Consider the following 13,592-nt stretch of genomic DNA (forward strand, 5'->3'; position numbering starts at 1 on the left):
AAGATTAATTTATATTGCCCATTTTTAAGCGTATCTCTGGCTATCATCGACACATGATACCATGCAAATCAGCACGGGGAGCTTATCACCCGCAATGTGTGCCCATGTGGAAATGTAAAATAATAATAATAATATTTTTTTTTGTTAGAGTTTTATTGAATTGAAAAAAATAAAAAAATCCCAACTTTTCTCTTTTCTATATTCGTTCATAAATTATATTACTTTGTAAGTGTCATTTTTGGCAGCTGGCATTAGTATATCACTAATAACAGTGGCATATGAGAAGAAGGCACAGAAAAAAGTAGCATATATTAAAATAAAAAATAAAAAAATACCTTTGGAACTTTCTGCCTCTTTTTCGAAGCTGCTGTGTATAAAAAACTGATAGCTAAAGTAATTTAATTCGTTTTTTAGCACCCCCTCTGAACTGTTAAGCCCCCCCTTAGCACCCCCAACAAACAAATCCTGGAGCCGCCACTGGCTTTTGTTGAAACTCAAATAACTTTGTTGCATTTCTCATGAGCAGATTTTATGTCTTTCTCTTTGTTGTTTTTCTTTCACAGACAGTAACTTTGTGCTGGGGAACGCTCAGGTCCAGTCTCTGTACCCCATCGTGTATTGTTCTGATGGCTTCTGTGAACTCACTGGCTTTGCCCGTGCAGAACTGATGCAGAAGAGCTGTGCGTGTCATTTCCTGTATGGGTCGGAGACCAGTGATAAGCTGATGGCACAGATCCAGGGTGCACTGGATGAAAGGCGGGAGTTTAAGGCAGAACTGGTCTTCTACAAAAAAGGAGGTAGGAGACTCTTCATTAATTATATGCATTTGTCTCCTGCTCCAAAAGCAAATGACCAGGGATTCATTCCAATTCCCATAATATCTATCCTAGTATTAGTCCTAAAACTTACTATATGGGATATTGGGCTACACTTATTTTAAGGTGTGCTTGTTACAGTGTAATTATACATATAAGTATACATGTACTTACTATAGGGTGAGGGTTAGGATGAGGGTTTGCTTTAGGGTTAGTAGCATGCAATTATGCATTATTTATTTTTATTATAACAGTAATTACATGTAACATGTAACAAGGACACTGTAAAATAAAGTGTTAACGGATATTGCATGCCAAAAATGCCTGAATGGTATGCTATTTTTCCCCATAAACAGTTATTTAATTATTTATTATTGAACATATAAAGAAAAAAAAAAAAGAAAAAAAAAAAAAATAATATATATATATATATATATATATATATATATATATATATATATATATATATATATATATATATATATAAAATATACATTTGATTAATAATAAATTATATTATTATTAATGATTTAATTATCAATTATTATTGTTAATAATAATAATAATAATAATAATTGCATTAAGACTTAAATGTGACATACCTACATTCCGAAAAGAAGAAGATGTTGAAGCAATTAAATCACTATAGTTATGCTGTGGATAAGGACATCAAATCAAAGTCAAGTCAAGTCAGATTGAGCTTTTTTGTTATTCCGCTACATATGGGGACATACAGGGGAACGAAATGTCGTGCCTCGCAGGACCACGGTGCTACATAAATACAGACATACAACAATGAAGTAAAAAACACTATAAACCTATACACAACTAACCTACTGACAGATTTTAACTAAGTATACTATATATAAATATTTACCCTATACAAACTAAAAAATAGAAGATAAAAAATACAAACTATATGAATGCTTCACATAAATACTGTACATGTGCAAAGAGAAACATTTTGAGTCAAGCAGCTGGTTGGGGAACAGTGCAGGATGATTTGTAGTGCATGAGCATGTAAACATACATATATTGCTGAGTCTTTTGTGGGATTGTGTACACGCAGCAGTGTGTGTAAAGTGTCTAGTGCACATAGAGGAGAGTGTGTTACTACAGGTGGTTTGTACAGGCCCACTCACCTGTGTGTAGCACACTTCGAATTGCACAAAAACAGTTCCATACAGCAGAACTTTAAAATCAATTAATCAGAAATAAATTTTGTATGTACTGAATCAATTAGAGTGAATCAATAACGCAGGCATAGCTGCAGGCGATAATGAAATGAATCAAAACAGTGGGGTGATGAAGGGATAAAAATGAAAGAACAGAACCAAGTGGCATATAGAAAAAGATGTTTTAAATTTAATCAACCCAAGATTTTCTTCCGATCTTGAGGAAATGGATTATTTGTATTATTATACAGCTTTCTGGAACAGTTTGTTGAACTGGTCGATTCTGCTATTAAATCTTGTATAACTGACTGTAAGGAAAATGATTTCCAACATAGCTGTGCTACAGTAGATTTCTTCCATTGTCTAATAAAATAATTGAACCTCAAATCGATATTTCATGTGCGTTTACTTATCTAGTAAGTAGCAGTGTAATAAGGGAGATCAAGTAAGTATGTAATGTACATTATCCCTTACTTATTGAGATGGTTAGACATTTGAGTGCTTGCCATTTTTATGGATAATAAAATGTAAAAATTGAATAAATGCAACCTGATCTTATATTAAACAGATCTGAAAGGAACACATCTACAGTGGCTCACTTTAAAAGTAAGCTGTCCTCACAGTAGATGCCCAAACAAATACAATTTCAGTCCAGACTACATACATAGTTGAACAAATTAACTTTAAATGCCTGCCGTGTTCTTTAATGTGTCTGGAGCATAGATTACGATAACATCATAATTGAGCAGCTTTCTGTCTTTTCTCTCCCTCACCAATTTCCTTGAAAATAACATGATATGCCTTTAAACTAGCCTTGAATAAACAATGCATCAGAGTTGATGGTGATTTCTGATGGCTTGATTTGTTCCATGTTGAACATGATACACAGAAAGAGCGCAGCGTGTCATGTAGTTAATGCCATCCACGCTTTTACCCATCTGCGGTCAAGAGAACACAATTCCATCTGTGTACCAGGAAACCACTGTGAATTGCTGTGAACAGACAGCGCAGACCTCTCTGTCAAACCCTATCAGACACCAGAACAAGTGGAGAGAATTTGGCAGATATTTGGAGCAAAATATTCTCGAAACGGCAGCGCTGACAACCGATTTCTCACCTGATTCACTTCAATTTAGCATTCGTGCAACATTCATCAGAGAAAATTTGCCCCCTGCAGCCTGAATTCACAGAGTCCAATTCATTCATTTGGCTGGTTTGTAAGAGATACCCAGGAGCTGTTTGTTGTCTTATCAAAGAGAATAGGCTTTGTGCGTATTCTTTCCAGTTTGTAAGGTTTGATTGTGGATTGTCTGAACAAGCCACTGCAGTCCCAAACAGAACTCTGAATGCTTCCTCCATCACGTCGCCTCTGTGCATCAGCCACAACAATGCTGCCACTTTTGTCACTGAGTCAAAGGACTTCTAAACATTGGCACTTGCCGAACATGTCTCACACACCTCTCGTGGCCTCCAGGTTCAGGTTGAGGTTGTACATGGTTCAAAAGGAATAAAAGATCATAGCTGTAAGACTACTGTAAATTCCCTCTGTTGCACGGCTGCCATGTAGCATTGAGACACTGTCAGTCCTCTGTAAGATAAAGAGCCTTAACAAACTGTCAAATGCAGATTCAATTATCACTTTGACATGAATTAAATCATTAAAAAATAATAATATATTTTTTTAAAGTGGTGAAATAACATTATAGAATTAAATTGTCTTATTAAACATTTAAAGGACTGCTTTGTTTTTTTGTTTTGTAATTTTATTATTATGTCCTTTATATATTATACTTAATCCATGTATTCTAACTTTTTTTTATACTGACATTAGCATTGCCTTTGGCGATCATGATTTCAGATTCGATAACTTCCCAGCTCCGTCTCACACTCTCCGCAATGCACAAACATGCACAAAGTGCTATAATGCGTTTACAGTAGCGTGACAATGTAGACAGTTTAGCTGTTTTAAGTGCAGCTTTTCCAGGAACTTTTTCTCATTCATTCTAGTGAATCGACTCATCCTGAATGGTTCTTTCTCATGCACTAATATTAATACCCAACGCTATCTCACGACCAATTCGTACGTATTTTAAAAGGTGGCTAATTCATACGACGTCACTCATATGATTTTGTATGATTTGTCTAAACCCCAGTGACAGGTAGGTTCAGGGGCGGGGTTAGGTGTAGGTCATTCGCACAAATTCATACGAATTAGCAAACTTGTAAAATATGTATGAAATGCCGTGAGATCAGGCTGGAATACCCAAGACATGTCACTCACATAGTTTTGAATGGGAAAAATTGCAACGCTCAATATGGCCACTCTATCGAACGAAGCCCCACCTTCTGAGCAAAAGAGCCAATCCCTAATCGGTAAAGTCTGCACGTCACTTCAGCTGCTGTCAGAAGTCCCGGTTGCTATAAAAACAGTAAGTGTTCTGAGACGTGCGCTTAGGACTGCGCATGCGCTCTGGCTGATCTAGCCTGAGAAATAAGCTTTTTTAACGGTATTTGAGCACAATAAACAACATTTATGATACAGTTGTTGTCAGATTCCATTGGTGAGTTCAAATATTGAATTTAATCATAAGCTTGGCGAACAGTTTTGGAGAATTTGATGTTTCCCCATTCAAAAAGATAGGAGTTGCACTTGCATGCCCAAGAGGCGTTTCAAAGATGGCCACCGTGCGACATGACTTGCCTTAATAATACATAAATAGCATGAGAGAGATTTATCTTCATTGTTAGACACTTATTTTCATATAATGCTCTTTATTTAATATGAAATTATAAGTAACATCATTTTTCCCCCATGACTTCTTGGACGATTTCAAGACAAACATTGACAACAAGACAAACTTTGATGTCATCTGTTCAAAACTGCTGAAAATTATACTATTTTAAGTTGAGTGATATTTGTATCTCCCCTATTGCAATACTCAACTGTGTTTTTTTTTTTTTAGATGTTTTGAGATAAAAACAAATCTGTGGTTCGTTTATGTGTGTCACACCATAGAACAGAAATAGTAGTTATTAAATAAATTAGTTCTATTTAATTTTGAACATGTCAAAGGAGAAAGAAAGTTTAATTTTGATACAAACAAAATCAACATGTTTTTTAAACAAAAACAAAATATAATTTCCATCAACAAAATTCAGTCTCTTAATCAATCAGTATGTTACTGAAACTCTTCTAGCCCCCCGCTGCATGTGCGGCACAACTAAAAATGATCGATATTCAAACTATATTCATTAAGATGTGAATTAAGTTTTTTAAACTATATGGCTACTCTTTTTAAGGCATCATTTGGATTCTATTTACTTTCTGCATTGTTCTCTTAGGATTTCCTCCCTTCTGTGTGGACCCCTGTTCATTTTCTCTATATATTTCTGTGTCCTCTCTCTTCCACTAACTTCTCTCCCTCAATTTTTTCTGTCTCAAAAACAAAGTATAACATTTTATACTTATTTTCATGACACTTTATAACAGTGCAAGTTTTCTGTAAAAACTAAAAATAATTTAATGTCATTATTGCATTTAAGAAGACTGGAAATTATCAAAAAAGAATAAAAAGTAGTTTAATCTTATTTAATTAATTAAAATGCTTTTTAAATAGACCTTGTCCTCTGGTGTGACATCTTTGTACTGTGGTGTGACAGTACAGGCGTCACACCAGAGGACATTTTCTGTCACACCATAGGACATTTCAGCCTTTTTCTGTCAATTAATGACCTTGCTATTCAAAGCTAACCTGTCATTAGCGGTAAGCAAGACACATTTGCAAGATTTTCCATGATTTTGTAGTTTAACATGCAGTTTTTAATTAAAAAATATAATTTAGGGGTGTCACACCAAAGGACAACAAAACGTAATACTTTTGTAGTGGTTCCAAAAAAGTTAAATATTTGAACAATTCTGAGACAAAATTGCCCATGTGCACATGTCATGGGCTTCACAGGAGGCTTCAGTAACACGACCATGAATGGAGTCCTTCAACTAATTAAAGTTTTCTCTGGAATTGGCCGATTTAATATCAGGAAATGGTGTCACAACAGAGGACATGGTTTTCAGAGACAAAATGTATCAAGTTCCTACACTTTCAAAAATATAAGGATGAAAAAAAATGATTGACATTTACTAAAATAGACACTTGTACAATTATAATTGTACAACAATTACAGGTATTTATTAAAATTTTTATGCTTTTCTTTTTCATTTATAAAAGTAATTTATTGAACCATGCTTGTGACAGTCACACCATAGGACAATTTTTTGAGATTTGTAAAACATTCTTGTAAAATTGTAAACAAAAAATCTAATAACACTGCAACTTTTATAACAACAGGTCCACGTTGGACAAAGAAATGTTTAACCATTTACTGCATTTTAAATAACGACAATATTAATTATATTCATTTTTATCTTGTGGGACAGTGAAAATGCCATATCACATCAACAACCCATATATGAAATTCACAGGAAATGCCTAATAGTTTGGTTCTTGCTGTTATTTACTGCGGCATTGACTGTATAACCCTGTTGTGTTTTATTATTGCTGTACACTCGCAGTCAAAACGGCCATTTAATTGCAAACTGTGGCAGTTTAAATTCAAAACCATTCTTTCAAAACAGCAATAAATAGTAAACACAGTTGCTTTAAGATACAATGCAGTTAATTTAGTGTATTAAATAGCTCGTATGTGAGGTTTAAGAATGATACCTGACCCTTATTGGCCAATAATCATCATAACAACCTTCAATCTATTGTGCAGTCAAACTAATGGCCGTTTAATCATTCATTGTCGATCTTAGCTGTTCACCACATGTGGCACAAATCAGTTTATAGTGTTTACCTATTGTCAGCGGCACATGCTTTTATTCATAGGTTGGCATGTTGCTGTTCTTAGACCTTATTAAGTGGTTTGTTTGTTTTGAACGCATTGCTCATTGTGTTATATGGCCTATGGTCTCTGACCACTGGTTCAATGAAATGTATTCTTTTCTTTTTGAAATTTACTTCTCTTGACTCAAGCTGTGCCTAATGAAAGGGCTTGGTAATTCTCCCTCACACGCGCACACACACACACATCACACATCACACACACACACACACACACACACACAGAACTGTGTATCATTAGGGACTCCAACCTCCAACCAAGCATGTTCTACCTCTTTCTTTCCGTTTCCCTCCGTCTCGATTTAATGAGGCATGTTATGATACTGTGGCATAATGTTGAGCAGCTGCAGAACGTCAAGGAACCTGCATTTGTGCACACAAATACACACAGACACAAAACAGGGAATTCTGTGCTCAGCAGTCAAGACATGTTCTGCTCACCTGTCAAAAGTCTACTTTTATAAACTTTTGATTTACAATACATAAAAGAAAAGCAGTACATGGATGTATAGATGTTATTGACAAACATCAGTGGAAACTTGGATAGATGGAGAATTTCATTTCTGGGAAGGCCAAATGCTCAGAAACACAAATCAGACCACTCAGGAAGAAAAAGACAGGATATGAACATGTTATGAAGAGATGATTTAGTTTTGTTTAATCATGTTTGTGTCACGTTGAACGCTGTCTTTGTTCGCATTTTGGGCGAAGAAATCAAAGATTAGAGAGATAAGGAACTATACACATCTAAAAATGACATTAGCTAAATATAACAACAAATGTGTGCTTTTTTCTTTTGCAACAAGTATTATTATTAGCAGAGAAAGTAACACATTTTCTGAATGCCTATTATTTTATTATTGAGGCTGTCTTTAATAAAAATACATAAAATATTTCAAAACATTTAGATATTTTTTTTTAACCATTTCAACTTGCTTCAAAAATTAATTTGTTTACATAATTGAAGTGTAGAGCGCTCCCAAACTTCAGACAACTTGCTTTGTTTTGCATTGCTCATTCTGTGATCTCCACCATTGTCTAATGTGTTTTTCTCATTGAGATTTTTTTTTCTGCAATGCTATGTGATGTCAGTGATGGATATTCTCTGTGATGAACATAAAGACTAACTAATCGATAATTAAATGAATTGCTGGCAATTTTCTATATCAGTTTCATCAATTAGTTATTGCAGCCCTAGATTCAATTGCTAAAATCTAATGGATTCATATGAGATGCTCCTGCCAGACAGGATACGAAGCACTTTAGATGACAGTGACTTTGAGATGTCCTTCTGCTGCTTTTGCTATTTACTAAGTCTAGAGCTGCAAAAAGGTTTTTGTTGTTGTCCCCCCAACCCCCCCCATATTTTAAATTTAACTCAAGGTACAAATATGGACTCATGGGAAATGAAGGCAGTACAACCAACTGAGCAACTTCTGATAAAAGCTAGTTCTGATTTAGACTAAAACTAATAATAAGAAAAGGTCCTATCAAGCCTTTTATGGATCTATATACAGGTGCATCTCAAAAAATTTGAATATCGTGAAAAAGTAAATTTTTTTCTTGTAACTTATTTCAAAAAGTGAAACTTGCATATATTTTAGATGCATTACATGTAAAGTAAAACATTTCAAATGTTTTTTTTTTTTACTTTGATTAGAGTTTACAGCTCATGAAAGTCAAAAATTCCAGTATCTCAAAATATTAGAATATTTCCTAAGATCATTCAAAAAAAGGATTTACAAAATAGAAAAGTTTAAGTTCTTTAAAGTATGTTCATTTCTGCACTCAATACTTGGTCGGGGCTCACTGATGGCACAAATTCCAGCATCAGTGAGGTGTGGCAGGAAAGCAGTCAGCCTGTGGCACAGCTGAGACACTATTGATCCTTCAGCTCGTCTGGATTGTTGGATTGACTGTTTCTCATCTTTCTCTTGAAAATATCTCATAGATTCCACATGGGGTTCAGGTCAGGCATGTTGGCCAATCAAGCACAGTAATATCATGGTCAGCAAACCACTTGGAAGTGGTTTTGGCAGTGTGGGCAGGTGCTAAAGTCCTGCTGGAAAAGGAAATCAGCATCTCCATAAAGCTTGTCAGCAGATGGAAGCATAAAGTAATCTAAAATCTCCTGGTAGACGGCTGCATTGACTTTGGACTTGATAAAACACAATGGACCAACACCAGCAGACGTCACGACACCCCAAATCATCACTGACTTCAGAAACTTCACACTGGACTTCAAGCAGCTTGGATTCTGTGCCTCTCCAGTCTTCCTCCAGACTCCAGACCTGGATTTCCAAATGAAAAGCAAAATTTACTTTTGTCTGAAAAGAGGACTTTGGACCACTGAGCAACAGTCCAGTTCTTTTTCTCCTTAGCCCAGGTAAGATGCTTCTGACAATGTTTCTGTTTCAGAAGTGGCTTGGTGGCCTTTTCCTGAAGATGTCTGAGCGTGGTGACTCTTGATGCACTGACTCCAGCTTCAGTTCACTCCTTGTGAATCTCTCCCAAGTGTTTGAATCGGCTTTTTCTTGTCAGTATTCTCAAGCTTGCAGTCATCCCTGTTGCTTGTGAATATTTTCCTACCCAATTTCTTCCTTCCAGTCAACTTTGCATTTAATATGCTTTGATACAACACTCCTTGAACAGCCACCCCTTTCAGTGATGACCCTCTGTGATTAACCCTCCTTGTGGAGGGTGTCAATGATCGTCTTCTGGACCTTTGCCAAGTCAGCAGTGTTCCCCATTATTGTGGTTTCAAAGAACAAGAGATACCCAGAATTGATACTCTATGGATGGTCATTTATTGAAACTCAAAAATGTAAATATTATAATATTTTCAGATACTATTTTTTGACTTTCATTAGCTGTAAGCTCTAATATAAAAAAAAACTTTTGAAGTGTTTTACTTTACGTGTAATGAAACTAAAATATATGAAAGTTTCACTTTTCGAAATATATTTTTTTCACCATATTCAAATTTTCTGAGATGCACCTGTATATAATACATTTTAAACATAATGCCTGGTCTAAATATAAGTCTTAGTAAATGCCTGTCAATAAATGTGTATCAATATTGAATGTTCATTTTGAATGTTAATTCTGACGGCTATTATGGTTATTTTGTTTTTACAGGAACTCAGTTCTGGTGTCTTCTGGATATTGTGCCCATTAAGAATGAGAAGGGAGAGGTGGTGCTCTTTCTAGTATCACACAAGGACATAACAGACAATAAGAAAGTCCAAGATGAAGAACAGAGCCCAGAAAGAGGTGAGATATTATTATTGATTATCGGTAGATTCTATTATTGGATATATCGAAGATGACAGCAAAGGTAATCTAGGTAAAATAAGGGCAATTAAACTACTGTATATATATATTAAACATATTTTTAAATACATATAATCTTTTGCGTTCTCTCACAACACGCACTTAAACTTCATATTTAAAAACACTAATAATTATTATACTTATAAAAATTTGTTATTATTATAATTATTAAAATGTATTGAGTTTAAAAATATAGAATTTATAGTAGTAATCAGCCATATTTTTATCCGTGGATCCCTAATTTTTATTTTCTCATTCTTTAGTAAACCCTCTTTGTACTGGTGGTTTACAGAAAACATTACATTGATTCTTACATAATTGCTTGTTGATCCAGTCTCTCAGATACCTCCAGTAATGAGGGTAACCTTTCAAAATGCAATACAAACACATTTGTATTTTTGTTGTGTAGAACAAAGAACAATGATGAAAAGAGAGAAAAGCAAGAGAGTCATAATGTGTAGAAAAAAAAATAGCTGTATACAGTAAGGTGCAGAGGCAAAGTGCTCTATAACAAAGGCAGAACGGTTTCAAAAGAGTGAATTATCCTTTTATAAGTACAGCAACGCTTTCAGCCTCATACGGGATGCTCTACAAAGCTTATTACGAAATTATAATTCTTATTTCCTTTTAATTCCACTAATATTCACACACACACTTCAAAACACCTGGTCTAGTCAATGTCATACATTGCAAGCTTATCCTGTCCTCTGTTTCTCATTCCCTCTCTCTCGTTCTTGGCTACAGAATGGTGTGTTTTGGATGCCTCTATACAGGCCAGCAGCATCTCATGTGGTGCTCGCTGTTACAGTAATCCTGACACCTCCCCTCCCCAGAGAGAAAGAGAGAATGGTAGACTGATAAAGAGAGATGAAAAGACACACACAAGACACAGGGAGGGCCGGGAAGAAAGCTTGGCTCAGAGGTGTGAAGCTCCCTTTAGTGGCCTGAGCTTGAGCCAAAGCACGGTTACTGTTCAATGATGTCAACTCATTAAATGTGAATAACTGGAATCAAGTTAAAGGATAGAGAGTTACATTCTTAATTATGTTGACTAGGCCAAATATTGTTTAAAAATGCATGGTTGGATTAATATAATAAAGGGAAAAATGCCATTAAATAAAATAAAAAAAGATGGAATGAGGATTTTGAAAGAGCAAGAAATAAACTGCAAGAAATAATCTTATACAAGAAGCTGACAGATGGCACTCTCCAAATTAGTCATGTAAACTAAAGTCATCAATTAAAATCAACACTTCAGTGAAGGGTAGGCTGACGGGAATGTGCTAGTTAGCAAATGAGAAGGGAGCAGATCTCCTTTAATGTCTTTCCCTATTTTATTTTCTCATCAAAACAGATAATATAGGCTACACTGTCAAAAGTGTGTCAGAAGGGTCAGTAAGATATAGAGATATTTAGGGGTTCAAGTGCGTAGCGATGGAACCCTATTGTAATTGTTAGAATGGCCAAGGATCAGCAATCTTTATGTAAAACTGACCAGGCAGACCAAACCGTAAGTCGTAGAGATCGGCCTGACAGGGCCAACAATGATCAAAAGTGCGAAATCACTCATAACTCTAAACCGTTTGTCACATGCTCAATTGTCTTATGACGTCGGAGTCCTTGGCTGATGCTGGACAAAACACAAATTTTCTGGTATTTTAGAAAAACCTACTTTTGCGAACTAGTCCTAAGTTTTTTTTCGCACGATTGGAACCAAACCTGTGCAGGAAGATTCTCTGGGGAGGGATTATCAATAATTATCAAAAAAGTTAAACTTTCGACTTTCCGACGCAAAGGGATGCCAAAACGTTTGAAATGGGCAGGGCCTCTTTTAAAAAAACGGCTATAACTTTTGATCGAAATGAGATATCTTTGCCAAACTCAGAACACGTATGTAAGAGCTGAATCTGAGGTCACATGAAAAAAAAGTTGTGGAGCTTGGCCACTTGGTGACACTATAAGAGGGGAAAGAACATAAAAATGTCTACAACTAAGCAATTGTTTGTCCTGTCAACATGAAAGTTGGTATGCACGGTTTTGGTCCAAAGTGCCACAAGTGTCTATAAGGACATTTGTGTATCTCAAAATACATGGCCGCCATAGGCATTTGAGCACCTATTAGACAAGGTTAACGGAGGTCAATCGCCAAAAATTTTGGTGAGCCTGTTTGACTCGCAACACTAAAGGGAAATCGACAGACAGACAGAAATATTGCATCTTTCAAGGGCGTAAACGATTGTACATTGTGCAAATTTTCACACATAGGGCCAACTTGCGATACTCAAATCATACGATAGACATTCTCATTCCGAACAACTTTGCCTCTAGGACTGTGGCTGTTAATCAAATCGTTTGTTAAATGATTGAGAAGATGTAAAAACTTTTTTTGCGAACTGGTCCTAGGTTCTTAACTCAATCTTGAAAAAAAAACTCTACTGTACAATCCTCTGGACTCTCTAGGTCAATAATTATCAAAAAAAAAAAAAATAATTGCTATTAAAAGCTATAAATGTCATATTTATTTTTTTAAATAAAAAAAACGTCAATTTTCTATGGTAAATTACCTGGATTTTCCAAAATGCATTTTAATAATTGATTTAGGTGGTTACAGGCTTGCTAAATAATGTAATGTCTTTTTTTCATATGTGCTTAATGCCTTAAAGTGCTTGAACCCCAGTAATCAGTGCTTGCCGCTATATTTTACTTTATTTTTATTTTACTTAAACAAATACAGATTTGGTGAGCATTTACGCTACTTTTGAACAGTAGTGTACCGTATAAGTGATAATTAAATAATTAGTTCTTATTTATTATTTCTGGTTTGGCTGTACAAATAATTTTTACTGAAAATATACTGTTGTTATTTGTGATGTTTTTGTTGTATGGAGGGTTATGGATAAAAAATTAAGCTAGAATTTTCTAATCACTGAAGTGAAGTAATGGTGGAAATCTGTGTTTTACTGATGCACAGTAAATCTACATGTGTTTTTTTTTTCTGGAATAACTGGATGTTATTTAGTGTTGAGCCAAGCAATTCAGAAATGAAATTAACTAAAATGATATATGGCTGTTCTCTGCTCAGACGAGGAGACGGGGCTGGAGGTACACAAGGTCACACAGCCACCAGGCTTCAATGCCAACCGGAGACGCAGCAGAGCTGTGCTTTACCAACTGTCTGGACACCTGCAGAAGCAAGACAAGAGCAAACTCAAGATCAACAATGTAAGACCCAGTTAGACACTCACATTCTTATAATTCAGACTTAAGAACTTAAGAATATTTCAAGTACAAACATTGTTGTGGGAAATACAAAGGAAATACAAAAATGACCTTGTAAAGATAAATATATAACAATATGCTGTGTTCAG

At 35.3% G+C, this 13,592-nt stretch overlaps 1 protein-coding gene across 1 annotated transcript in view; it reads left to right on the forward strand.

The window, feature by feature from the left end:
• The window catches only part of LOC306875729 (voltage-gated delayed rectifier potassium channel KCNH8-like), a 116,871-nt gene that overhangs the window by 66,944 nt on the left and 36,335 nt on the right, over positions 1–13,592 (forward strand). Inside the window, exons 2-4 of the mRNA XM_079426438.1 lie at positions 564–797; positions 10,030–10,164; positions 13,307–13,446. Coding sequence (XP_079282564.1) covers positions 564–797; positions 10,030–10,164; positions 13,307–13,446 — 509 coding nt within the window. The remainder of the gene's footprint in view (positions 1–563; positions 798–10,029; positions 10,165–13,306; positions 13,447–13,592) is intronic.

Source organism: Barbus barbus (assembly GCF_936440315.1).
Source record: "Barbus barbus genome assembly, chromosome: 10".
Lineage (NCBI taxonomy): Eukaryota > Metazoa > Chordata > Actinopteri > Cypriniformes > Cyprinidae > Barbus > Barbus barbus.